This window comes from Lathamus discolor, chromosome 5 (genome assembly GCF_037157495.1).
Source record: "Lathamus discolor isolate bLatDis1 chromosome 5, bLatDis1.hap1, whole genome shotgun sequence".
NCBI classification, from domain to species: Eukaryota; Metazoa; Chordata; class Aves; order Psittaciformes; family Psittacidae; genus Lathamus; species Lathamus discolor.
Window position 1 is genome coordinate 16,229,393 of NC_088888.1, and position 26,898 is coordinate 16,256,290.

The 26,898-nt window shown below is 53.8% G+C and overlaps 3 protein-coding genes across 3 annotated transcripts; all 3 read right to left on the reverse strand.

Moving 5' to 3' along the window:
- Positions 1-1,002: 1,002 nt before the first annotated feature.
- Positions 1,003-6,343, reverse strand: LOC136014720 (SUN domain-containing protein 3-like). Its single transcript, XM_065679669.1, has 9 exons — positions 6,216-6,343; positions 5,765-5,855; positions 5,293-5,381; positions 4,143-4,314; positions 3,687-3,771; positions 3,195-3,310; positions 2,439-2,606; positions 1,841-1,927; positions 1,003-1,137 (listed from the first exon to the last, which is right to left on the reverse strand). The coding sequence occupies exons 1-9, from the start codon at positions 6,341-6,343 to the stop codon at positions 1,003-1,005; spliced, it is 1,071 nt and encodes a 356-aa protein (XP_065535741.1).
- Positions 6,344-10,487: 4,144 nt separating this feature from the next.
- Positions 10,488-15,823, reverse strand: LOC136014723 (SUN domain-containing protein 3-like). Its single transcript, XM_065679678.1, has 9 exons — positions 15,696-15,823; positions 15,245-15,335; positions 14,773-14,861; positions 13,623-13,794; positions 13,167-13,251; positions 12,675-12,790; positions 11,924-12,091; positions 11,326-11,412; positions 10,488-10,622 (listed from the first exon to the last, which is right to left on the reverse strand). The coding sequence occupies exons 1-9, from the start codon at positions 15,821-15,823 to the stop codon at positions 10,488-10,490; spliced, it is 1,071 nt and encodes a 356-aa protein (XP_065535750.1).
- Positions 15,824-19,967: 4,144 nt separating this feature from the next.
- Positions 19,968-25,304, reverse strand: LOC136014724 (SUN domain-containing protein 3-like). Its single transcript, XM_065679680.1, has 9 exons — positions 25,177-25,304; positions 24,726-24,816; positions 24,254-24,342; positions 23,104-23,275; positions 22,648-22,732; positions 22,155-22,270; positions 21,404-21,571; positions 20,806-20,892; positions 19,968-20,102 (listed from the first exon to the last, which is right to left on the reverse strand). The coding sequence occupies exons 1-9, from the start codon at positions 25,302-25,304 to the stop codon at positions 19,968-19,970; spliced, it is 1,071 nt and encodes a 356-aa protein (XP_065535752.1).
- Between the last annotated feature and the right edge of the window lie 1,594 nt (positions 25,305-26,898).

Consider the following 26,898-nt stretch of genomic DNA (forward strand, 5'->3'; position numbering starts at 1 on the left):
CCACGGGCTTGTGCGCGTTCAGATTTTTAAGATGGTCTCGAACCAGATCCTCTCCTACAGTGGGCCCAAGGTCTTCGTTCTCACAGTCCCTGCGTCTACCTTCTAAGACCTGGCTGGTGTGGTCAGAGCCTTTGCCAGTGAAGACCGAGGCAAAGAAGTCATTCAGAACCTCAGCCTTCTCCAAATCCTGTGTAACCAGTTCAGTAGAACAGTTAGGATTGGAAAGGACCTTAAGATAATCCAGTTCTAACCCCCTGAAAACAGGGATGTCTCGCACTGGACCATGTCACCCACGGCTCTGTCCAACCTGGTCTTGAACACTGCCAGGGATGGGGCATTTACCACTTGTCTGGGCAACCTGAGGGTCCCTGGTGCCATTTTCGGTCCCCAGAGGGCATTCCGGAGGCCCTGGGGGGATTTTGGGATCCATGGGCTGTATTTTGGTCTTCCCTAGGGGTTATTTTGGCATCAAAAGGATTTGGGGGATCCCTGGGTGTAAATTTTGGGGACCCTAAGGCCCATCTGGGGGGTCCCTGACGGGTATATTGGGGTCCCTGGGCCATTTTGGGTCCCCAAAGGACATTTTAGGAGTACTTGAGCTGGCATTTGGAGGTCCCTGTACTATATTTTGGGGACCCAGGGACTATTTTGGGGGTCAGAAATATATTGGGGGGGGGTGGGGGTGGGGGTGTGTGTCTTTAAGGGTAAAGGTTGGGGTTCCCTATTGCCCGTTTTGGAGTCCTTGGAAGCCTTTTTTTACTTGAACTGCACACACATTCAGTGTGTTTAATCCTCCAAAGTAATGCATCTGCAGGAAACAGTTTAGTCCTTTATTGACATCACCTCTCCCTCCAGGGAAGTCTCCGGTAAGCTTGTGGGCGGAGAGAAGCACAGCAGTTCTCTTAGCCCTTAACATCCCAGGCAAAACACTCAGTGACAATCAAGGAGCTTTGTTATCACAGGCAAAACACTCAATGACAATCAAGGAACTTTGTTGTCAGATCAAAGTGCCACCTTCCCCTCGTTGCTGGCAGGATCACCGTGCACCCTGAACCGATATATGCAGGTGTAGTCCGGGTGGCCCCAGTTGCTCAGCACTTGCAGCAGGATGTAATTCACAAACCCAGAGTGCTCGTTCTGAAAGGAGGAGAAGAGATGAGCTGTCTTTTCCTCGCTGGCATTCAACTACTGACACAGCGCTGCAGCATTCAACTACTGACAGAGCGCTGCAGCAATGGACTTGCTCAACACCTGACTGCCCTGGGAGGGTTGTGGCCAAGACATTCTTCCACTGCTCTACCTCATTTAGCCGTAAGAACAGGAAAGGAACAAGCATCTCCCTGAAATTGTAGTGAATCAATTGGCAATGACTTCTAGCCTACTTTGGGGCACATGCTTCCCCTGTCAGAAGACCCCGTGGTATCCCTATCATGCCTCATTGCCTTCTCTAGAAAGCCATGGCACAGAATGGCCTCCCTGTCTAGCTGGCCTCGGTACTAGGAACAACAGCATCCTCAGAAAGCCCCGTATTTCTAGTCTTTAATGAGCAGGCCAGCGGCAGTGTATCCTGAGTGGACGTGGCCACCTGTAGGCACTTGGAGTCCAGACAGCCAAGCTGATTTCAGCTTCAGCAGCGGTGGCTGTCAGCGCTGAAGTGTAAACCCAAAAGTGAAGGAGAATGGCATTCCAGGCATATGCCATTAGGAGGTTACAGCAGAAGGAGGGACCGCATGGCACACGCCATTCTCCAGAATGCTGCCTTGAGCCCTTTGGCACGGAAGCTTCTCCCCAGCAAACTGTATTGCTCCCTCTCCGTTCTCCTCCCACTCCGTCCCCCTACCTTTAGCTGAAAGGTCTGAGTGGGATTCAGTGGTGCCAGGAAAACAAACTGTCCCAGGAACTGCTCCTCCTGTTCTTCCGTCACCCCCTAGAGAAAGATGGGGTGGAGAAAACATGAGTGCCCTGGTCCACCATGGGAAGACTTAACTTCTGGTGGTGAAGTCCTGATTTATTTCATCGACATAATCCGAGGAAGATCATCACAAGGAAAAGACGAGAAGCTGAAGCTAGCCAGCATGCTGCCACACTTGCCTACTTAACGAGCGTAGGCTGCAAGAAAAGGAGCAGACATTCCCAGGGTAATGATCCCTGAGGATCACCAGTGCTCACTGGCGTTGGGAGCCAAGAAGGTCCAAGGGGCAGACACTGTGCCAGCTCATTTTCCCTGTGGCTCCTGGAGCACAGCCTTGGCCCAGAAGCTTCCTTTTGCGTGGTATATTGGATAAAAGAGGAATCCAACGGAAAGGGAGCAACTCCAAGGAGCCTGTTTCTTCTGCAAGGCAAGAGGGAGCCGCAGGCCTCCGGGTTCTGACCCGTATTCACCCCCTGCTTAGAAATGCTGAGCAACCCTCTGCCCCCCACTCCGAGAAATCACTTACGTAGACAGCAAAGTCCTTTGGAGCACTGGAGATACCGTCTCCATGGAGCGCTGGCCCTGAGACATGGTCCAGGGTGACTGCTCTGGGAATGACTGGCACAGAGAGCTTGATGAAGACGTGTCCCTGACTTCCATGGAAGGGCCAGCAGTTTCCTAGATGATTTTCCTTCTGAAAGGAGAAGAAGAAACTACGTTCACATGGAGAAGAGTGACCCGGCTTCCGTTTCTGCCAGGAGCATCACGGAGTAAGAACTGATCTGGCACATCAGGTCTGCTCTGAACTGCATCCTTGGGTCAGACCCTGCCAGTACCAAACAGAGCAGCAGTTGTGAGAATCCCCGTGTCACAAGACCCCTTCAGCACTGCAGAAGCACTGTGAAGGCAGGCAGCTGGGTGTGTTCCCATGATCAGTGCCAGGAGGGCTTGCCAACACAGAGTGGGGCCCTCCAGCAGTGCAGGCTCTCAGCCATGCTGACAGTTTGCAGAGGGACGAGGAAGACAAAGGCTGCAGGACCAAGCCTGCCTGCTAGAAGCTCAAACGGAGGACCTGAGGCAGTCTGGGAGAGGAAATACTCAGCAGGGAGACAGTGAGCGGGTCCATACAAGAATGTGACAGGAAAAGAAAGCAAACATAAGGGTAAAGGCAACTCTCAGCAGCACGTTTGCATCCCGCCGTCGTCGTGTCCCGTCCCGTCCCGTCCCGTCCCGTCCCGTCCCGCCCCCCCCACTTTGTTTTCCAGTTTCTTGGTGCTCCTACCTCAAGAATAAGCTCAGGAGATCTCACATAATCCATCACTGTCAGGGAAAACAGGCTGATTTTATACGCCGTATTCCGGTAGGATGGACTTGTGTATTCAGGAATGACAGCAGCCCCTGGAAATTAAAACATGAGCAGGATCATTGAGCAATGTCAGGAGGAATATTGCACTGTTCACTTGAGAAATGCTTTTTAGTATCCTCCATCTCCTGCCGGGGGATTCCCCTCTTTCTTCCTGGCGTGACCCCTCCCGAACACAGAGCAGGGACTCATCAATCTGTGGTAATGTCAGCTGGGATGTCGGCTAGGCTTTCTGCTCTTCAGATGGAGTCCAGCCGCTCCCAGAGTCTGTCAGTGGGTACGTTTTTAGGGCACTAGGTGGCCCTTGACTTCTTGCCCTTCCTCTCCTACCGCTGAGCCTGTTCCAAGGCCCATCTTGTCAGTGTGCACAGGAAGCACTTTGGAACCAGTCTGTGTACAATGGCACAGCACCTGATGATTTGAGGGCATAATCAGTCATTGGGACTTGGTTTTCTTCCAGCTTCTCCACGACTTGATTGATGATCTCTTGAACAGCCTGGGGAAGAGAACAAAGGCAAGCGCCTGTTAGCAGGAGAAGGAATGGGACAATCATCTCCCCTGCAAGGCCAGCCAAGGGGAAGGGGGACGAGGTTCAACTCAGCTGTGAGGAACGCCCAGATTGCGTGGAAACCTCCCAGCCTTGCTCTACTCTGAGGAAGGTATAAGTAAAGCAACTGTAACTGCCATCGCGGCGCTCTCTTCCCCCATACAGAAGTGTGGAGCAAGAGGAAAGGAAGTGTGGCCATGCACAGCACTTGTTCCAGCCACACCAGCCTTTTGGCTAGCCAGGACAGGGAACTGTAGAAGGATAAAGGCTGCAGGGAGGAAAGAAACCTCTGAGTAGAGCCTTCTGCAGCATGCCCTTACCGATCCAGAGAAGCCTGGGAGCTTAGACTGCTTCAAGGCTTCATGGAGAGCACGCTCAGTGACATCCTTGAGGCTCCAGTGCAGGTGATAGAACTCTTCCTGCAGCTTCTGGAGCTGTTCTTTGAGGGTCTGGGTTCTACTCAGCGCTTCTCCTATGTCGTTCCCTGCTGGCCTAGAAAAGCAAGGAACAGAGACTGTAACTGTTGTGGCTGGCCTCTCGAACACCATGGGGGTGTGAGCAAGGTAAGAAGCCTGGCTCTGAATGACTGGCAGGGCAGGCATGTCTTAAGCAGCTGGGAGAGGTAGTTCCAAAGTGCTTAGAGTTTCAGGCTGAGAAGCAGCTTCCTGGCTGCCCGGGAACATTTGGGGAAACTGAGGAACATCTCCAGTGTGCCCAAAGCCGCCACGTTCCCTATTACACGTGCCAATGTCTTACGAAAGCCAGGCAAGAGCAGATCTCAAGGGGAACAGGTGGTATTCCCGATAGAAAATACTAAGTGCAACAGCTCAGACATAAAGAAGGAAAGCTGCAAGACACACAGAGGGCAAGGGAAGGTGGCTGCTGCTGCCAGGTGGTTCCTCTCCACAACATCTCTCTCCCCTGCTTTGCTGTAAACAGCCCGGGACAAGCAAAAGGGAGACGGATGGGTGGCCCCAGTCCTCTAGTGGATGTGGGGAGCTATAGGTGACCATTTGACAGACACGAAGAAAGGGCAATGGGAGAAGGTCAGGAAGCTGTGCTAGGTGAAGCCTCTGTGAGGCAGGACAGAAGCAATGTCCTGCTGAGGCCCAGGGGCAGAGCTCCTCTACATCACCATCAAGTCAAGAGGAAATAATCTGTACCTCCAAGTCTTGTGGTCCCATCCAGAGGGGAGGAAACACCCCTGGAACAACAATGAAGGGAACAGTCATCACAAACTGCAACAGACCAGTGCTTTGCTGGAACCTATGCAGGCCCAAAAATGCCTCATAATTCTTTTTATCAGCTGTGTGCAGTGGCTGTGGAGACACTGATGCTCGGTCCAACTGACCTTCACCTGTATGACCCGCCAGGATGACTACTGTTCCCAGCCCTAGCCACAGCGTTTTACTGAGTGGTACTTTATGTCCTGGTAAAACCAGTCTCGATCTGAAGAAACCTGAACGTCACCTGCTGTTGGGGATGCCAAATGTAGGAGGAGATGAAGGCTGCAGCCCTCGAGAGGCCTTCTTCACCCAGCAGTCCCACGTGGTGAACGCCTGTAAGACACACACCAAAACTCTCCTTACACTTAGGACTTGGTCTAAGGCTGGGTTATGCCTCAGCTTCCCTTTCCCCGGCTCTCCCAGGTGCCATAGTTGTTTCTCCTCTTGTAGTCTTCGCAACAGGTTGTGAAAGAGGGCTCCACAGTACACAGCTATTCCTTCCCACGGAACATGCTCCTTGTCCCGCAGAAGCTTGTCAGGGGCCAGGGGAGGTTAGCCACTGCCCCTCCATCGCCTTAAGAGAACTGGCTGAGCCCTTCCTTGCCTCCACACCCATTCCTCTGAAGCAGGGGGGACTGGCACACCCCTCTCAGTTCTTCCTACTCTTTGCTGGGCTACTCTGGTCAGAGCACATGGAGCCCTATGTCCTAAAGCACCATCCTCAGGTCCCAGTTCCAACGAGACTCACCAAACAAGAACAGGCGGATGAGCAGCACCAGGGGCACTGTCTTCAGAGCCTTCATTTTCCTACGGAGCAGCAAAGAGGGAAAGGATAGTGAAGCTGGTGGCACCCACGCCGTTCAGCAGCAGACCTGAGAGCAGCAGTAGGGATGGCAGGTCTTGAACCTAGCATTCCTGGTGTCAGGGTTGCCTTGGTCCTGCATAAGCTCATCAGTGGCTGAGCTGTCAGCAACAGCACCAGCGCGCCATCTGGTACAACAGCGACTGGCACTGTTTGGTTAGTGACGAAGGGCTCTGGCTTAACTCCGGAATAGAAGAAGGAGTTGCAACAAAAGCTGTGACCATAATTCATGTCCGTGGGGGTAGAGGGGGTTCAGCCTATACCCTGACAGCTCAAGAGCTCACGAGGCAGGCGGGGGTTTGTACCTCCCCTTCAGCAGCATTTCTTTAGCAGCCAGGCTATCACTGGCCCTTTTCTTTGCGTAACTGCAGGCAAATGCAGACTGGGTGAAGATGGAGGGAGGGATGAATGTAAAAGCACGCTGGGAATCCATGTGGAACTAAGGATATTCCAAGGAAACCTCTTGCGGGCTAGTCCAACGTGCCGTGAAGCCTGATCTGCCGAGAGACAGCACACACCGCTCTGGAAGACGGAGGGTCCTCCCGCTTGTTCTAACAGGCTCACAGCATGCACTTTGTTAAAAATAAACAGTCCTCTTATGTTCTTCCAAGAACCGGGAGGGCTCAGGGTCATAACCCATTCTGCAGAGGCTTCAAACATACCCTTTCAGAACTTGGACCCACCACGACTTTCTCTCTTTATGCACTGAGGTGTGGGCAACAGGCATCCTGCTTGCTCAGGAGCAAACCAACCACTGTGCTGTCTGCTCGCTCAAGAGCTGGAGTGTCTTGACACAGGGACAACCCTGGTCTTCCACCCCCCTGTGTCTGCCTCAACGCCAACAGTGCTTTGTGACGTCAGTGGCACTAGGCAACGTCACAACAGAAAGGCAGCACTGTGTTTGGAGGCAAAGTCCAACATGGGCGGGAGCACGCTTTGCTCCTCTGCACGAGGGAGAACATCCTCCAACACCGGCCTGTATCCTCCCATCAGAGGTGGCAGCTCTTTGCATTCCCACTTTGCCCCAGGACAGCAAGGAGCTCTGGCTCTGTACCCTGAGCATGCTTTGCGATACCCAAACTCTGGGTATTAACTGGTACAGAGCTGCACAATGACAACATTACCATCACTGTCACAGGGTCTCTGTTCACAGCAGCTACGAAGGCCCTTTGGAAAGGCTCCCAAGCATGTTGCTGTCTCTGAAGAGGACCTGCTGCTGACCTGTGCCCAGTGTTAGCAGCAGAGCCCTCCGGCCACCAATGTTTCTGTGCCACTGCAGCACCTCGGCCCTGGCTCCATCAATAAAGCTGAAACGATCACACGGGGGGGGGTGTGTTTCCCTGGTGTCCCTGCGCGCTGGCTGCACGTCCCCTGGTGTCGTGTCCCATGGGTGGGTGCTTCTGTCTGCTGGGGAGGATTTGTCCCCAGCAACCACCTCCAGGGATGAAGACGCCACAGCCTGCTTGCTCCCGTGCTGGATGTGAGCCCCAGCTCTACATCCCAGCCCACTTCCACATCCCTTCCTGCACAAGCAGCTCATGCTCCAGAAGGGCTCGCATCAGCTCTGGGCTATTTTCACACACGGGCACTTTGAGGTAGCTTCCTGCCCATGGTTTGAATGCAGAAACATCACTCAGCACAGCCACTGTATTTTGGGGGCACATTTTCTATCGCACCTTTGGCCTTTCCCTCTTCCTTTTGTCTTCAGAGAGCTCCCCAAGGCGTGTGGGTGCGAGGAGCGCATCCACGCTCCTCGGCTGCGCTCTGTGACACTGGAAAGGGGAGGAATGCAGCTGGCTCGACGTCTCCAGGGCCCGCAGTGCCACTCGCAGCATCCAGTCCACGTGGTCAGCGCCAAAAGCCGCCCCTCAGGCCGCCGCCCTGCCTCGGGGCCGCAGCTCCCCGCTGAAGGGCGCAACCCGGAAGCGCAGCTCCTTGCCTGGCAGCGCCCTCCCAGGTGGCTGTCAGTGGGCCCAGTACAGACAGTCACCTTTGAGGAGGTGGGCAAGGCAGCCACTCAGAGGAAACAGCGCCTCAGGGAAGGGCGGGCCATAGGGGAACCGGCGGTCCTCACACACTTGTTTCCAGGAGGTAGAATCATAGAATCACAGAATAGTTAGGGTTGGAAAGGACCTTAAGATCATGTAGTGCCAACCCTCCTTCCATGGCCAGGGACACCTCACACTAAACCATGTCACCCACGGCTTCGTCCAGCCTGGCCTTGAGCACCGCCAGGTGTGGAGCATTCACAGCTTCCCTGGGCAACCTGTTTCAGTGCCTCACCAGCCTAACAGGAAAAAACTTCCTCCTTAGATCCAATCTAAACTTCCCCTGTTTAAGTTTGAACCCGTTACCCCTTGTCCTGTCACTACAGTCCCTGACGAAGAGTCCCTCCCCAGTGTCCCTAGAGGCCCCCTTCAGATACTGGAAGGCTGCTATGAGGTTTCCACGCAGCCTTCTCTTCTCCAGGCTGAACAGCCCCAGCTTCCTCAGCCTCTCTTCATACGGGAGGTGCTCCAGTCCCCTGATGATCCTCGTGGCCCTCCTCTGGACTTGTTCCAACAGTTTCATGTCCTTTTCATGTTGAGGACACCAGAACTGCACACAATACTCCAGGTGAGGTCTCACAGGAGCAGAGTAGAGGGGCAGGATCACCTCCTTCGACCTGCTGGTCACGTTCCTTTTGATGCAGCCCAGGATACGGTTGGCTTTCTGGGCTGCGAGCGCACACTGCCGGCTCATGTTCCTTGCCTCAGTGACCAGCACCCCCAAGTCCTTCTCCGCAGGGCTGCTCTGAATCTCTTCTTTGCCCAGCCTGTAGCTGTGCCTGGGATTGCTCCGACCCACGTGTAGGACCTTGCACTTGTCGTGGTTGAACTTCATAAGGTTGGTATCAGCCCACCTCACAAGTGCGTCAAGGTCCCTGTGGATGGCATTCTTTCCCTCGTGCTCAATCCCACTGTCCATGTCAGTGACGAAGATATTAAACAAGACCGGTCCCAACACCGATCCCTGAGGGACACCACTCGTTACCGGTCTCCAGCCGGACATCGAGCCATTGACCACAACTCTTTGTGTGTGGCCATCCAGCCAGTTCTTTCTCCACCGAGTGGTCCATCCATCAGATTGATATCTCTCCAATTTAGAGACAAGGGTGTCATGTGGGACTGTGTCAAACGCTTTGCACAAGTCCAGGTAGATGACATCAATTGCTTTACCCTTGTCCATCAATTCAATAGCCCCATCATAGAAGGCCACCAAGTTGGTCAGGCAGGATTTCCCCTTAGTGAAGCCATGCTGGCTGTCACCAAGCACCTTGTTGTTTTTCGTGTGCCTTAGCATGCCTTCCAGGAGAATGTGCTCCAAGATTTTGCCAGGCACAGAGGTGAGACTGACTGGTCTGTAATTCCCCGGGTCTTCCATTTTCCCCTTCTGGAAAATGGGGTTTATGTTTCCCTTTTCCCAGTCGTCGGGAACTTCACCTGACTGCCATGATTTTTCAAACATGATGGCCACTGGCTTAGCAACTTCACTCGCCAGCTCCTTCAGGACCCGCGGGTGGATTCCATCAGGTCCCACGGGCTTGTGCGCGTTCAGATTTTTAAGATGGTCTCGAACCAGATCCTCTCCTACAGTGGGCCCAAGGTCTTCGTTCTCACAGTCCCTGCGTCTACCTTCTAAGACCTGGCTGGTGTGGTCAGAGCCTTTGCCAGTGAAGACCGAGGCAAAGAAGTCATTCAGAACCTCAGCCTTCTCCAAATCCTGTGTAACCAGTTCAGTAGAACAGTTAGGATTGGAAAGGACCTTAAGATCATCCAGTTCTAACCCCCTGAAAACAGGGATGTCTCGCACTGGACCATGTCACCCACGGCTCTGTCCAACCTGGTCTTGAACACTGCCAGGGATGGGGCATTTACCACTTGTCTGGGCAACCTGAGGGTCCCTGGTGCCATTTTCGGTCCCCAGAGGGCATTCCGGAGGCCCTGGGGGGATTTTGGGATCCATGGGCTGTATTTTGGTCTTCCCTAGGGGTTATTTTGGCATCAAAAGGATTTGGGGGATCCCTGGGTGTAAATTTTGGGGACCCTAAGGCCCATCTGGGGGGTCCCTGACGGGTATATTGGGGTCCCTGGGCCATTTTGGGTCCCCAAAGGACATTTTAGGAGTACTTGAGCTGGCATTTGGAGGTCCCTGGACTATATTTTGGGGACCCAGGGACTATTTTGGGGGTCAGAAATATATTGGGGGGGGGTGGGGGTGGGGGTGTGTGTCTTTAAGGGTAAAGGTTGGGGTTCCCTATTGCCCGTTTTGGAGTCCTTGGAAGCCTTTTTTTACTTGAACTGCACACACATTCAGTGTGTTTAATCCTCCAAAGTAATGCATCTGCGGGAAACAGTTTAGTCCTTTATTGACATCACCTCTCCCTCCAGGGAAGTCTCCGGTAAGCTTGTGGGCGGAGAGAAGCACAGCAGTTCTCTTAGCCCTTAACATCCCAGGCAAAACACTCAGTGACAATCAAGGAGCTTTGTTATCACAGGCAAAACACTCAATGACAATCAAGGAACTTTGTTGTCAGATCAAAGTGCCACCTTCCCCTCGTTGCTGGCAGGATCACCGTGCACCCTGAACCGATATATGCAGGTGTAGTCCGGGTGGCCCCAGTTGCTCAGCACTTGCAGCAGGATGTAATTCACAAACCCAGAGTGCTCGTTCTGAAAGGAGGAGAAGAGATGAGTTGTCTTTTCCTCGCTGGCATTCAACTACTGACACAGCGCTGCAGCATTCAACTACTGACAGAGCGCTGCAGCAATGGACTTGCTCAACACCTGACTGCCCTGGGAGGGCTGTGGCCAAGACATTCTTCCACTGCTCTACCTCATTTAGCCGTAAGAACAGGAAAGGAACAAGCATCTCCCTGAAATTGTAGTGAATCAATTGGCAATGACTTCTAGCCTACTTTGGGGCACATGCTTCCCCTGTCAGAAGACCCCGTGGTATCCCTATCATGCCTCATTGCCTTCTCTAGAAAGCCATGGCACAGAATGGCCTCCCTGTCTAGCTGGCCTCGGTACTAGGAACAACAGCATCCTCAGAAAGCCCCGTATTTCTAGTCTTTAATGAGCAGGCCAGCGGCAGTGTATCCTGAGTGGACGTGGCCACCTGTAGGCACTTGGAGTCCAGACAGCCAAGCTGATTTCAGCTTCAGCAGCGGTGGCTGTCAGCGCTGAAGTGTAAACCCAAAAGTGAAGGAGAATGGCATTCCAGGCATATGCCATTAGGAGGTTACAGCAGAAGGAGGGACCGCATGGCACACGCCATTCTCCAGAATGCTGCCTTGAGCCCTTTGGCACGGAAGCTTCTCCCCAGCAAACTGTATTGCTCCCTCTCCGTTCTCCTCCCACTCCGTCCCCCTACCTTTAGCTGAAAGGTCTGAGTGGGATTCAGTGGTGCCAGGAAAACAAACTGTCCCAGGAACTGCTCCTCCTGTTCTTCCGTCACCCCCTAGAGAAAGATGGGGTGGAGAAAACATGAGTGCCCTGGTCCACCATGGGAAGACTTAACTTCTGGTGGTGAAGTCCTGATTTATTTCATCGACATAATCCGAGGAAGATCATCACAAGGAAAAGACGAGAAGCTGAAGCTAGCCAGCATGCTGCCACACTTGCCTACTTAACGAGCGTAGGCTGCAAGAAAAGGAGCAGACATTCCCAGGGTAATGATCCCTGAGGATCACCAGTGCTCACTGGCGTTGGGAGCCAAGAAGGTCCAAGGGGCAGACACTGTGCCAGCTCATTTTCCCTGTGGCTCCTGGAGCACAGCCTTGGCCCAGAAGCTTCCTTTTGCGTGGTATATTGGATAAAAGAGGAATCCAACGGAAAGGGAGCAACTCCAAGGAGCCTGTTTCTTCTGCAAGGCAAGAGGGAGCCGCAGGCCTCCGGGTTCTGACCCGTATTCACCCCCTGCTTAGAAATGCTGAGCAACCCTCTGCCCCCCACTCCGAGAAATCACTTACGTAGACAGCAAAGTCCTTTGGAGCACTGGAGATACCGTCTCCATGGAGCGCTGGCCCTGAGACATGGTCCAGGGTGACTGCTCTGGGAATGACTGGCACAGAGAGCTTGATGAAGACGTGTCCCTGACTTCCATGGAAGGGCCAGCAGTTTCCTAGATGATTTTCCTTCTGAAAGGAGAAGAAGAAACTACGTTCACATGGAGAAGAGTGACCCGGCTTCCGTTTCTGCCAGGAGCATCACGGAGTAAGAACTGATCTGGCACATCAGGTCTGCTCTGAACTGCATCCTTGGGTCAGACCCTGCCAGTACCAAACAGAGCAGCAGTTGTGAGAATCCCCGTGTCACAAGACCCCTTCAGCACTGCAGAAGCACTGTGAAGGCAGGCAGCTGGGTGTGTTCCCATGATCAGTGCCAGGAGGGCTTGCCAACACAGAGTGGGGCCCTCCAGCAGTGCAGGCTCTCAGCCATGCTGACAGTTTGCAGAGGGACGAGGAAGACAAAGGCTGCAGGACCAAGCCTGCCTGCTAGAAGCTCAAACGGAGGACCTGAGGCAGTCTGGGAGAGGAAATACTCAGCAGGGAGACAGTGAGCGGGTCCATACAAGAATGTGACAGGAAAAGAAAGCAAACATAAGGGTAAAGGCAACTCTCAGCAGCACGTTTGCATCCCGCCGTCGTCGTGTCCCGTCCCGTCCCGTCCCGTCCCGTCCCGCCCCCCCCACTTTGTTTTCCAGTTTCTTGGTGCTCCTACCTCAAGAATAAGCTCAGGAGATCTCACATAATCCATCACTGTCAGGGAAAACAGGCTGATTTTATACGCCGTATTCCGGTAGGATGGACTTGTGTATTCAGGAATGACAGCAGCCCCTGGAAATTAAAACATGAGCAGGATCATTGAGCAATGTCAGGAGGAATATTGCACTGTTCACTTGAGAAATGCTTTTTAGTATCCTCCATCTCCTGCCGGGGGATTCCCCTCTTTCTTCCTGGCGTGACCCCTCCCGAACACAGAGCAGGGACTCATCAATCTGTGGTAATGTCAGCTGGGATGTCGGCTAGGCTTTCTGCTCTTCAGATGGAGTCCAGCCGCTCCCAGAGTCTGTCAGTGGGTACGTTTTTAGGGCACTAGGTGGCCCTTGACTTCTTGCCCTTCCTCTCCTACCGCTGAGCCTGTTCCAAGGCCCATCTTGTCAGTGTGCACAGGAAGCACTTTGGAACCGGTCTGTGTACAATGGCACAGCACCTGATGATTTGAGGGCATAATCAGTCATTGGGACTTGGTTTTCTTCCAGCTTCTCCACGACTTGATTGATGATCTCTTGAACAGCCTGGGGAAGAGAACAAAGGCAAGCGCCTGTTAGCAGGAGAAGGAATGGGACAATCATCTCCCCTGCAAGGCCAGCCAAGGGGAAGGGGGACGAGGTTCAACTCAGCTGTGAGGAACGCCCAGATTGCGTGGAAACCTCCCAGCCTTGCTCTACTCTGAGGAAGGTATAAGTAAAGCAACTGTAACTGCCATCGCGGCGCTCTCTTCCCCCATACAGAAGTGTGGAGCAAGAGGAAAGGAAGTGTGGCCATGCACAGCACTTGTTCCAGCCACACCAGCCTTTTGGCTAGCCAGGACAGGGAACTGTAGAAGGATAAAGGCTGCAGGGAGGAAAGAAACCTCTGAGTAGAGCCTTCTGCAGCATGCCCTTACCGATCCAGAGAAGCCTGGGAGCTTAGACTGCTTCAAGGCTTCATGGAGAGCACGCTCAGTGACATCCTTGAGGCTCCAGTGCAGGTGATAGAACTCTTCCTGCAGCTTCTGGAGCTGTTCTTTGAGGGTCTGGGTTCTACTCAGCGCTTCTCCTATGTCGTTCCCTGCTGGCCTAGAAAAGCAAGGAACAGAGACTGTAACTGTTGTGGCTGGCCTCTCGAACACCATGGGGGTGTGAGCAAGGTAAGAAGCCTGGCTCTGAATGACTGGCAGGGCAGGCATGTCTTAAGCAGCTGGGAGAGGTAGTTCCAAAGTGCTTAGAGTTTCAGGCTGAGAAGCAGCTTCCTGGCTGCCCGGGAACATTTGGGGAAACTGAGGAACATCTCCAGTGTGCCCAAAGCCGCCACGTTCCCTATTACACGTGCCAATGTCTTACGAAAGCCAGGCAAGAGCAGATCTCAAGGGGAACAGGTGGTATTCCCGATAGAAAATACTAAGTGCAACAGCTCAGACATAAAGAAGGAAAGCTGCAAGACACACAGAGGGCAAGGGAAGGTGGCTGCTGCTGCCAGGTGGTTCCTCTCCACAACATCTCTCTCCCCTGCTTTGCTGTAAACAGCCCGGGACAAGCAAAAGGGAGACGGATGGGTGGCCCCAGTCCTCTAGTGGATGTGGGGAGCTATAGGTGACCATTTGACAGACACGAAGAAAGGGCAATGGGAGAAGGTCAGGAAGCTGTGCTAGGTGAAGCCTCTGTGAGGCAGGACAGAAACAATGTCCTGCTGAGGCCCAGGGGCAGAGCTCCTCTACATCACCATCAAGTCAAGAGGAAATAATCTGTACCTCCAAGTCTTGTGGTCCCATCCAGAGGGGAGGAAACACCCCTGGAACAACAATGAAGGGAACAGTCATCACAAACTGCAACAGACCAGTGCTTTGCTGGAACCTATGCAGGCCCAAAAATGCCTCATAATTCTTTTTATCAGCTGTGTGCAGTGGCTGTGGAGACACTGATGCTCGGTCCAACTGACCTTCACCTGTATGACCCGCCAGGATGACTACTGTTCCCAGCCCTAGCCACAGCGTTTTACTGAGTGGTACTTTATGTCCTGGTAAAACCAGTCTCGATCTGAAGAAACCTGAACGTCACCTGCTGTTGGGGATGCCAAATGTAGGAGGAGATGAAGGCTGCAGCCCTCGAGAGGCCTTCTTCACCCAGCAGTCCCACGTGGTGAACGCCTGTAAGACACACACCAAAACTCTCCTTACACTTAGGACTTGGTCTAAGGCTGGGTTATGCCTCAGCTTCCCTTTCCCCGGCTCTCCCAGGTGCCATAGTTGTTTCTCCTCTTGTAGTCTTCGCAACAGGTTGTGAAAGAGGGCTCCACAGTACACAGCTATTCCTTCCCACGGAACATGCTCCTTGTCCCGCAGAAGCTTGTCAGGGGCCAGGGGAGGTTAGCCACTGCCCCTCCATCGCCTTAAGAGAACTGGCTGAGCCCTTCCTTGCCTCCACACCCATTCCTCTGAAGCAGGGGGGACTGGCACACCCCTCTCAGTTCTTCCTACTCTTTGCTGGGCTACTCTGGTCAGAGCACATGGAGCCCTATGTCCTAAAGCACCATCCTCAGGTCCCAGTTCCAACGAGACTCACCAAACAAGAACAGGCGGATGAGCAGCACCAGGGGCACTGTCTTCAGAGCCTTCATTTTCCTACGGAGCAGCAAAGAGGAAAAGGATAGTGAAGCTGGTGGCACCCACGCCGTTCAGCAGCAGACCTGAGAGCAGCAGTAGGGATGGCAGGTCTTGAACCTAGCATTCCTGGTGTCAGGGTTGCCTTGGTCCTGCATAAGCTCATCAGTGGCTGAGCTGTCAGCAACAGCACCAGCGCGCCATCTGGTACAACAGCGACTGGCACTGTTTGGTTAGTGACGAAGGGCTCTGGCTTAACTCCGGAATAGAAGAAGGAGTTGCAACAAAAGCTGTGACCATAATTCATGTCCGTGGGGGTAGAGGGGGTTCAGCCTATACCCTGACAGCTCAAGAGCTCACGAGGCAGGCGGGGGTTTGTACCTCCCCTTCAGCAGCATTTCTTTAGCAGCCAGGCTATCACTGGCCCTTTTCTTTGCGTAACTGCAGGCAAATGCAGACTGGGTGAAGATGGAGGGAGGGATGAATGTAAAAGCACGCTGGGAATCCATGTGGAACTAAGGATATTCCAAGGAAACCTCTTGCGGGCTAGTCCAACGTGCCGTGAAGCCTGATCTGCCGAGAGACAGCACACACCGCTCTGGAAGACGGAGGGTCCTCCCGCTTGTTCTAACAGGCTCACAGCATGCACTTTGTTAAAAATAAACAGTCCTCTTATGTTCTTCCAAGAACCGGGAGGGCTCAGGGTCATAACCCATTCTGCAGAGGCTTCAAACATACCCTTTCAGAACTTGGACCCACCACGACTTTCTCTCTTTATGCACTGAGGTGTGGGCAACAGGCATCCTGCTTGCTCAGGAGCAAACCAACCACTGTGCTGTCTGCTCGCTCAAGAGCTGGAGTGTCTTGACACAGGGACAACCCTGGTCTTCCACCCCCCTGTGTCTGCCTCAACGCCAACAGTGCTTTGTGACGTCAGTGGCACTAGGCAACGTCACAACAGAAAGGCAGCACTGTGTTTGGAGGCAAAGTCCAACATGGGCGGGAGCACGCTTTGCTCCTCTGCACGAGGGAGAACATCCTCCAACACCGGCCTGTATCCTCCCATCAGAGGTGGCAGCTCTTTGCATTCCCACTTTGCCCCAGGACAGCAAGGAGCTCTGGCTCTGTACCCTGAGCATGCTTTGCGATACCCAAACTCTGGGTATTAACTGGTACAGAGCTGCACAATGACAACATTACCATCACTGTCACAGGGTCTCTGTTCACAGCAGCTACGAAGGCCCTTTGGAAAGGCTCCCAAGCATGTTGCTGTCTCTGAAGAGGACCTGCTGCTGACCTGTGCCCAGTGTTAGCAGCAGAGCCCTCCGGCCACCAATGTTTCTGTGCCACTGCAGCACCTCGGCCCTGGCTCCATCAATAAAGCTGAAACGATCACACGGGGGGGGGTGTGTTTCCCTGGTGTCCCTGCGCGCTGGCTGCACGTCCCCTGGTGTCGTGTCCCATGGGTGGGTGCTTCTGTCTGCTGGGGAGGATTTGTCCCCAGCAACCACCTCCAGGGATGAAGACGCCACAGCCTGCTTGCTCCCGTGCTGGATGTGAGCCCCAGCTCTACATCCCAGCCCACTTCCACATCCCTTCCTGCACAAGCAGCTCATGCTCCAGAAGGGCTCGCATCAGCTCTGGGCTATTTTCACACACGGGCACTTTGAGGTAGCTTCCTGCCCATGGTTTGAATGCAGAAACATCACTCAGCACAGCCACTGTATTTTGGGGGCACATTTTCTATCGCACCTTTGGCCTTTCCCTCTTCCTTTTGTCTTCAGAGAGCTCCCCAAGGCGTGTGGGTGCGAGGAGCGCATCCACGCTCCTCGGCTGCGCTCTGTGACACTGGAAAGGGGAGGAATGCAGCTGGCTCGACGTCTCCAGGGCCCGCAGTGCCACTCGCAGCATCCAGTCCACGTGGTCAGCGCCAAAAGCCGCCCCTCAGGCCGCCGCCCTGCCTCGGGGCCGCAGCTCCCCGCTGAAGGGCGCAACCCGGAAGCGCAGCTCCTTGCCTGGCAGCGCCCTCCCAGGTGGCTGTCAGTGGGCCCAGTACAGACAGTCACCTTTGAGGAGGTGGGCAAGGCAGCCACTCAGAGGAAACAGCGCCTCAGGGAAGGGCGGGCCATAGGGGAACCGGCGGTCCTCACACACTTGTTTCCAGGAGGTAGAATCATAGAATCACAGAATAGTTAGGGTTGGAAAGGACCTTAAGATCATGTAGTGCCAACCCTCCTTCCATGGCCAGGGACACCTCACACTAAACCATGTCACCCACGGCTTCGTCCAGCCTGGCCTTGAGCACCGCCAGGTGTGGAGCATTCACAGCTTCCCTGGGCAACCTGTTTCAGTGCCTCACCAGCCTAACAGGAAAAAACTTCCTCCTTAGATCCAATCTAAACTTCCCCTGTTTAAGTTTGAACCCGTTACCCCTTGTCCTGTCACTACAGTCCCTGACGAAGAGTCCCTCCCCAGTGTCCCTAGAGGCCCCCTTCAGATACTGGAAGGCTGCTATGAGGTTTCCACGCAGCCTTCTCTTCTCCAGGCTGAACAGCCCCAGCTTCCTCAGCCTCTCTTCATACGGGAGGTGCTCCAGTCCCCTGATGATCCTCGTGGCCCTCCTCTGGACTTGTTCCAACAGTTTCATGTCCTTTTCATGTTGAGGACACCAGAACTGCACACAATACTCCAGGTGAGGTCTCACAAGAGCAGAGTAGAGGGGCAGGATCACCTCCTTCGACCTGCTGGTCACGTTCCTTTTGATGCAGCCCAGGATACGGTTGGCTTTCTGGGCTGCGAGCGCACACTGCCGGCTCATGTTCCTTGCCTCAGTGACCAGCACCCCCAAGTCCTTCTCCGCAGGGCTGCTCTGAATCTCTTCTTTGCCCAGCCTGTAGCTGTGCCTGGGATTGCTCCGACCCACGTGTAGGACCTTGCACTTGTCGTGGTTGAACTTCATAAGGTTGGTATCAGCCCACCTCACAAGTGCGTCAAGGTCCCTGTGGATGGCATTCTTTCCCTCGTGCTCAATCCCACTGTCCATGTCAGTGACGAAGATATTAAACAAGACCGGTCCCAACACCGATCCCTGAGGGACACCACTCGTTACCGGTCTCCAGCCGGACATCGAGCCATTGACCACAACTCTTTGCGTGTGGCCATCCAGCCAGTTCTTTCTCCACCGAGTGGTCCATCCATCAAATTGATATCTCTCCAATTTAGAGACAAGGGTGTCATGTGGGACTGTGTCAAACGCTTTGCACAAGTCCAGGTAGATGACATCAATTGCTTTACCCTTGTCCATCAATTCAATAGCCCCATCATAGAAGGCCACCAAGTTGGTCAGGCAGGATTTCCCCTTAGTGAAGCCATGCTGGCTGTCACCAAGCACCTTGTTGTTTTTCGTGTGCCTTAGCATGCCTTCCAGGAGAATGTGCTCCAAGATTTTGCCAGGCACAGAGGTGAGACTGTCTGGTCTGTAATTCCCCGGGTCTTCCATTTTCCCCTTCTGGAAAATGGGGTTTATGTTTCCCTTTTCCCAGTCGTCGGGAACTTCACCTGACTGCCATGATTTTTCAAACATGATGGCCACTGGCTTAGCAACTTCACTCGCCAGCTCCTTCAGGACCCGCGGGTGGATTCCATCAGGTCCCACGGGCTTGTGCGCGTTCAGATTTTTAAGATGGTCTCGAACCAGATCCTCTCCTACAGTGGGCCCAAGGTCTTCGTTCTCACAGTCCCTGCGTCTACCTTCTAAGACCTGGCTGGTGTGGTCAGAGCCTTTGCCAGTGAAGACCGAGGCAAAGAAGTCATTCAGAACCTCAGCCTTCTCCAAATCCTGTGTAACCAGTTCAGTAGAACAGTTAGGATTGGAAAGGACCTTAAGATCATCCAGTTCTAACCCCCTGAAAACAGGGATGTCTCGCACTGGACCATGTCACCCACGGCTCTGTCCAACCTGGTCTTGAACACTGCCAGGGATGGGGCATTTACCACTTGTCTGGGCAACCTGAGGGTCCCTGGTGCCATTTTCGGTCCCCAGAGGGCATTCCGGAGGCCCTGGGGGGATTTTGGGATCCATGGGCTGTATTTTGGTCTTCCCTAGGGGTTATTTTGGCATCAAAAGGATTTGGGGGATCCCTGGGTGTAAATTTTGGGGACCCTAAGGCCCATCTGGGGGGTCCCTGACGGGTATATTGGGGTCCCTGGGCCATTTTGGGTCCCCAAAGGACATTTTAGGAGTACTTGAGCTGGCATTTGGAGGTCCCTGGACTATATTTTGGGGACCCAGGGACTATTTTGGGGGTCAGAAATATATTGGGGGGGGGTGGGGGTGGGGGTGTGTGTCTTTAAGGGTAAAGGTTGGGGTTCCCTACTGCCCGTTTTGGAGTTCTTGGAAGCCTTTTTTTACTTGAACTGCACACACATTCAGTGTGTTTAATCCTCCAAAGTAATGCATCTGCGGGAAACAGTTTAGTCCTTTATTGACATCACCTCTCCCTCCAGGGAAGTCTCCGGTAAGCTTGTGGGCGGAGAGAAGCACAGCAGTTCTCTTAGCCCTTAACATCCCAGGCAAAACACTCAGTGACAATCAAGGAGCTTTGTTATCACAGGCAAAACACTCAATGACAATCAAGGAACTTTGTTGTCAGATCAAAGTGCCACCTTCCCCTCGTTGCTGGCAGGATCACCGTGCACCCTGAACCGATATATGCAGGTGTAGTCCGGGTGGCCCCAGTTGCTCAGCACTTGCAGCAGGATGTAATTCACAAACCCAGAGTGCTCGTTCTGAAAGGAGGAGAAGAGATGAGTTGTCTTTTCCTCGCTGGCATTCAACTACTGACACAGCGCTGCAGCATTCAACTACTGACAGAGCGCTGCAGCAATGGACTTGCTCAACACCTGACTGCCCTGGGAGGGTTGTGGCCAAGACATTCTTCCACTGCTCTACCTCATTTAGCCGTAAGAACAGGAAAGGAACAAGCATCTCCCTGAAATTGTAGTGAATCAATTGGCAATGACTTCTAGCCTACTTTGGGGCACATGCTTCCCCTGTCAGAAGACCCCGTGGTATCCCTATCATGCCTCATTGCCTTCTCTAGAAAGCCATGGCACAGAATGGCCTCCCTGTCTAGCTGGCCTCGGTACTAGGAACAACAGCATCCTCAGAAAGCCCCGTATTTCTAGTCTTTAATGAGCAGGCCAGCGGCAGTGTATCCTGAGTGGACGTGGCCACCTGTAGGCACTTGGAGTCCAGACAGCCAAGCTGATTTCAGCTTCAGCAGCGGTGGCTGTCAGCGCTGAAGTGTAAACCCAAAAGTGAAGGAGAATGGCATTCCAGGCATATGCCATTAGGAGGTTACAGCAGAAGGAGGGACCGCATGGCACACGCCATTCTCCAGAATGCTGCCTTGAGCCCTTTGGCACGGAAGCTTCTCCCCAGCAAACTGTATTGCTCCCTCTCCGTTCTCCTCCCACTCCGTCCCCCTACCTTTAGCTGAAAGGTCTGAGTGGGATTCAGTGGTGCCAGGAAAACAAACTGTCCCAGGAACTGCTCCTCCTGTTCTTCCGTCACCCCCTAGAGAAAGATGGGGTGGAGAAAACATGAGTGCCCTGGTCCACCATGGGAAGACTTAACTTCTGGTGGTGAAGTCCTGATTTATTTCATCGACATAATCCGAGGAAGATCATCACAAGGAAAAGACGAGAAGCTGAAGCTAGCCAGCATGCTGCCACACTTGCCTACTTAACGAGCGTAGGCTGTAAGAAAAGGAGCAGACATTCCCAGGGTAATGATCCCTGAGGATCACCAGTGCTCACTGGCGTTGGGAGCCAAGAAGGTCCAAGGGGCAGACACTGTGCCAGCTCATTTTCCCTGTGGCTCCTGGAGCACAGCCTTGGCCCAGAAGCTTCCTTTTGCGTGGTATATTGGATAAAAGAGGAATCCAACGGAAAGGGAGCAACTCCAAGGAGCCTGTTTCTTCTGCAAGGCAAGAGGGAGCCGCAGGCCTCCGGGTTCTGACCCGTATTCACCCCCTGCTTAGAAATGCTGAGCAACCCTCTGCCCCCCACTCCGAGAAATCACTTACGTAGACAGCAAAGTCCTTTGGAGCACTGGAGATACCGTCTCCATGGAGCGCTGGCCCTGAGACATGGTCCAGGGTGACTGCTCTGGGAATGACTGGCACAGAGAGCTTGATGAAGACGTGTCCCTGACTTCCATGGAAGGGCCAGCAGTTTCCTAGATGATTTTCCTTCTGAAAGGAGAAGAAGAAACTACGTTCACATGGAGAAGAGTGACCCGGCTTCCGTTTCTGCCAGGAGCATCACGGAGTAAGAACTGATCTGGCACATCAGGTCTGCTCTGAACTGCATCCTTGGGTCAGACCCTGCCAGTACCAAACAGAGCAGCAGTTGTGAGAATCCCCGTGTCACAAGACCCCTTCAGCACTGCAGAAGCACTGTGAAGGCAGGCAGCTGGGTGTGTTCCCATGATCAGTGCCAGGAGGGCTTGCCAACACAGAGTGGGGCCCTCCAGCAGTGCAGGCTCTCAGCCATGCTGACAGTTTGCAGAGGGACGAGGAAGACAAAGGCTGCAGGACCAAGCCTGCCTGCTAGAAGCTCAAACGGAGGACCTGAGGCAGTCTGGGAGAGGAAATACTCAGCAGGGAGACAGTGAGCGGGTCCATACAAGAATGTGACAGGAAAAGAAAGCAAACATAAGGGTAAAGGCAACTCTCAGCAGCACGTTTGCATCCCGCCGTCGTCGTGTCCCGTCCCGTCCCGTCCCGTCCCGTCCCGCCCCCCCCACTTTGTTTTCCAGTTTCTTGGTGCTCCTACCTCAAGAATAAGCTCAGGAGATCTCACATAATCCATCACTGTCAGGGAAAACAGGCTGATTTTATACGCCGTATTCCGGTAGGATGGACTTGTGTATTCAGGAATGACAGCAGCCCCTGGAAATTAAAACATGAGCAGGATCATTGAGCAATGTCAGGAGGAATATTGCACTGTTCACTTGAGAAATGCTTTTTAGTAGTCCTCCATCTCCTGCCGGGGGATTCCCCTCTTTCTTCCTGGCGTGACCCCTCCCGAACACAGAGCAGGGACTCATCAATCTGTGGTAATGTCAGCTGGGATGTCGGCTAGGCTTTCTGCTCTTCAGATGGAGTCCAGCCGCTCCCAGAGTCTGTCAGTGGGTACGTTTTTAGGGCACTAGGTGGCCCTTGACTTCTTGCCCTTCCTCTCCTACCGCTGAGCCTGTTCCAAGGCCCATCTTGTCAGTGTGCACAGGAAGCACTTTGGAACCAGTCTGTGTACAATGGCACAGCACCTGATGATTTGAGGGCATAATCAGTCATTGGGACTTGGTTTTCTTCCAGCTTCTCCACGACTTGATTGATGATCTCTTGAACAGCCTGGGGAAGAGAACAAAGGCAAGCGCCTGTTAGCAGGAGAAGGAATGGGACAATCATCTCCCCTGCAAGGCCAGCCAAGGGGAAGGGGGACGAGGTTCAACTCAGCTGTGAGGAACGCCCAGATTGCGTGGAAACCTCCCAGCCTTGCTCTACTCTGAGGAAGGTATAAGTAAAGCAACTGTAACTGCCATCGCGGCGCTCTCTTCCCCCATACAGAAGTGTGGAGCAAGAGGAAAGGAAGTGTGGCCATGCACAGCACTTGTTCCAGCCACACCAGCCTTTTGGCTAGCCAGGACAGGGAACTGTAGAAGGATAAAGGCTGCAGGGAGGAAAGAAACCTCTGAGTAGAGCCTTCTGCAGCATGCCCTTACCGATCCAGAGAAGCCTGGGAGCTTAGACTGCTTCAAGGCTTCATGGAGAGCACGCTCAGTGACATCCTTGAGGCTCCAGTGCAGGTGATAGAACTCTTCCTGCAGCTTCTGGAGCTGTTCTTTGAGGGTCTGGGTTCTACTCAGCGCTTCTCCTATGTCGTTCCCTGCTGGCCTAGAAAAGCAAGGAACAGAGACTGTAACTGTTGTGGCTGGCCTCTCGAACACCATGGGGGTGTGAGCAAGGTAAGAAGCCTGGCTCTGAATGACTGGCAGGGCAGGCATGTCTTAAGCAGCTGGGAGAGGTAGTTCCAAAGTGCTTAGAGTTTCAGGCTGAGAAGCAGCTTCCTGGCTGCCCGGGAACATTTGGGGAAACTGAGGAACATCTCCAGTGTGCCCAAAGCCGCCACGTTCCCTATTACACGTGCCAATGTCTTACGAAAGCCAGGCAAGAGCAGATCTCAAGGGGAACAGGTGGTATTCCCGATAGAAAATACTAAGTGCAACAGCTCAGACATAAAGAAGGAAAGCTGCAAGACACACAGAGGGCAAGGGAAGGTGGCTGCTGCTGCCAGGTGGTTCCTCTCCACAACATCTCTCTCCCCTGCTTTGCTGTAAACAGCCCGGGACAAGCAAAAGGGAGACGGATGGGTGGCCCCAGTCCTCTAGTGGATGTGGGGAGCTATAGGTGACCATTTGACAGACACGAAGAAAGGGCAATGGGAGAAGGTCAGGAAGCTGTGCTAGGTGAAGCCTCTGTGAGGCAGGACAGAAACAATGTCCTGCTGAGGCCCAGGGGCAGAGCTCCTCTACATCACCATCAAGTCAAGAGGAAATAATCTGTACCTCCAAGTCTTGTGGTCCCATCCAGAGGGGAGGAAACACCCCTGGAACAACAATGAAGGGAACAGTCATCACAAACTGCAACAGACCAGTGCTTTGCTGGAACCTATGCAGGCCCAAAAATGCCTCATAATTCTTTTTATCAGCTGTGTGCAGTGGCTGTGGAGACACTGATGCTCGGTCCAACTGACCTTCACCTGTATGACCCGCCAGGATGACTACTGTTCCCAGCCCTAGCCACAGCGTTTTACTGAGTGGTACTTTATGTCCTGGTAAAACCAGTCTCGATCTGAAGAAACCTGAACGTCACCTGCTGTTGGGGATGCCAAATGTAGGAGGAGATGAAGGCTGCAGCCCTCGAGAGGCCTTCTTCACCCAGCAGTCCCACGTGGTGAACGCCTGTAAGACACACACCAAAACTCTCCTTACACTTAGGACTTGGTCTAAGGCTGGGTTATGCCTCAGCTTCCCTTTCCCCGGCTCTCCCAGGTGCCATAGTTGTTTCTCCTCTTGTAGTCTTCGCAACAGGTTGTGAAAGAGGGCTCCACAGTACACAGCTATTCCTTCCCATGGAACATGCTCCTTGTCCCGCAGAAGCTTGTCAGGGGCCAGGGGAGGTTAGCCACTGCCCCTCCATCGCCTTAAGAGAACTGGCTGAGCCCTTCCTTGCCTCCACACCCATTCCTCTGAAGCAGGGGGGACTGGCACACCCCTCTCAGTTCTTCCTACTCTTTGCTGGGCTACTCTGGTCAGAGCACATGGAGCCCTATGTCCTAAAGCACCATCCTCAGGTCCCAGTTCCAACGAGACTCACCAAACAAGAACAGGCGGATGAGCAGCACCAGGGGCACTGTCTTCAGAGCCTTCATTTTCCTACGGAGCAGCAAAGAGGAAAAGGATGGTGAAGCTGGTGGCACCCACGCCGTTCAGCAGCAGACCTGAGAGCAGCAGTAGGGATGGCAGGTCTTGAACCTAGCATTCCTGGTGTCAGGGTTGCCTTGGTCCTGCATAAGCTCATCAGTGGCTGAGCTGTCAGCAACAGCACCAGCGCGCCATCTGGTACAACAGCGACTGGCACTGTTTGGTTAGTGACGAAGGGCTCTGGCTTAACTCCGGAATAGAAGAAGGAGTTGCAACAAAAGCTGTGACCATAATTCATGTCCGTGGGGGTAGAGGGGGTTCAGCCTATACCCTGACAGCTCAAGAGCTCACGAGGCAGGCGGGGGTTTGTACCTCCCCTTCAGCAGCATTTCTTTAGCAGCCAGGCTATCACTGGCCCTTTTCTTTGCGTAACTGCAGGCAAATGCAGACTGGGTGAAGATGGAGGGAGGGATGAATGTAAAAGCACGCTGGGAATCCATGTGGAACTAAGGATATTCCAAGGAAACCTCTTGCGGGCTAGTCCAACGTGCCGTGAAGCCTGATCTGCCGAGAGACAGCACACACCGCTCTGGAAGACGGAGGGTCCTCCCGCTTGTTCTAACAGGCTCACAGCATGCACTTTGTTAAAAATAAACAGTCCTCTTATGTTCTTCCAAGAACCGGGAGGGCTCAGGGTCATAACCCATTCTGCAGAGGCTTCAAACATACCCTTTCAGAACTTGGACCCACCACGACTTTCTCTCTTTATGCACTGAGGTGTGGGCAACAGGCATCCTGCTTGCTCAGGAGCAAACCAACCACTGTGCTGTCTGCTCGCTCAAGAGCTGGAGTGTCTTGACACAGGGACAACCCTGGTCTTCCACCCCCCTGTGTCTGCCTCAACGCCAACAGTGCTTTGTGACGTCAGTGGCACTAGGCAACGTCACAACAGAAAGGCAGCACTGTGTTTGGAGGCAAAGTCCAACATGGGCGGGAGCACGCTTTGCTCCTCTGCACGAGGGAGAACATCCTCCAACACCGGCCTGTATCCTCCCATCAGAGGTGGCAGCTCTTTGCATTCCCACTTTGCCCCAGGACAGCAAGGAGCTCTGGCTCTGTACCCTGAGCATGCTTTGCGATACCCAAACTCTGGGTATTAACTGGTACAGAGCTGCACAATGACAACATTACCATCACTGTCACAGGGTCTCTGTTCACAGCAGCTACGAAGGCCCTTTGGAAAGGCTCCCAAGCATGTTGCTGTCTCTGAAGAGGACCTGCTGCTGACCTGTGCCCAGTGTTAGCAGCAGAGCCCTCCGGCCACCAATGTTTCTGTGCCACTGCAGCACCTCGGCCCTGGCTCCATCAATAAAGCTGAAACGATCACACGGGGGGGTGTGTTTCCCTGGTGTCCCTGCGCGCTGGCTGCACGTCCCCTGGTGTCGTGTCCCATGGGTGGGTGCTTCTGTCTGCTGGGGAGGATTTGTCCCCAGCAACCACCTCCAGGGATGAAGACGCCACAGCCTGCTTGCTCCCGTGCTGGATGTGAGCCCCAGCTCTGCATCCCAGCCCACTTCCACATCCCTTCCTGTACAAGCAGCTCATGCTCCAGAAGGGCTCGCATCAGCTCTGGGCTATTTTCACACACGGGCACTTTGAGGTAGCTTCCTGCCCATGGTTTGAATGCAGAAACATCACTCAGCACAGCCACTGTATTTTGGGGGCACATTTTCTATCGCACCTTTGGCCTTTCCCTCTTCCTTTTGTCTTCAGAGAGCTCCCCAAGGCGTGTGGGTGCGAGGAGCGCATCCACGCTCCTCGGCTGCGCTCTGTGACACTGGAAAGGGGAGGAATGCAGCTGGCTCGACGTCTCCAGGGCCCGCAGTGCCACTCGCAGCATCCAGTCCACGTGGTCAGCGCCAAAAGCCGCCCCTCAGGCCGCCGCCCTGCCTCGGGGCCGCAGCTCCCCGCTGAAGGGCGCAACCCGGAAGCGCAGCTCCTTGCCTGGCAGCGCCCTCCCAGGTGGCTGTCAGTGGGCCCAGTACAGACAGTCACCTTTGAGGAGGTGGGCAAGGCAGCCACTCAGAGGAAACA

Bases quoted from the DNA above. Each gene is read 5' to 3' on its own strand.
- LOC136014724 (XM_065679680.1), bottom strand. From the start codon at position 25,304: ATGGATTCCCAGCGTGCTTTTACATTCATCCCTCCCTCCATCTTCACC. The intron at 24,343-24,725 runs GTGCTTTAGGAC...TGTGTCTTACAG, and splicing joins GGAACTGGGACCTGAGGATG to GCGTTCACCACGTGGGACTG. The intron at 21,572-22,154 runs GTAGGAGCACCA...TTCTCCTTTCAG, and splicing joins CTCCTGAGCTTATTCTTGAG to AAGGAAAATCATCTAGGAAA.
- LOC136014720 (XM_065679669.1), bottom strand. From the start codon at position 6,343: ATGGATTCCCAGCGTGCTTTTACATTCATCCCTCCCTCCATCTTCACC. The intron at 2,607-3,194 runs GTAGGAGCACCA...TTCTCCTTTCAG, and splicing joins CTCCTGAGCTTATTCTTGAG to AAGGAAAATCATCTAGGAAA. The intron at 1,928-2,438 runs GTAAGTGATTTC...ATCTTTCTCTAG, and splicing joins CAAAGGACTTTGCTGTCTAC to GGGGTGACGGAAGAACAGGA.
- LOC136014723 (XM_065679678.1), bottom strand. From the start codon at position 15,823: ATGGATTCCCAGCGTGCTTTTACATTCATCCCTCCCTCCATCTTCACC. The intron at 13,795-14,772 runs GTGACGTTCAGG...TTGCTTTTCTAG, and splicing joins TTTGGCATCCCCAACAGCAG to GCCAGCAGGGAACGACATAG. The intron at 12,092-12,674 runs GTAGGAGCACCA...TTCTCCTTTCAG, and splicing joins CTCCTGAGCTTATTCTTGAG to AAGGAAAATCATCTAGGAAA.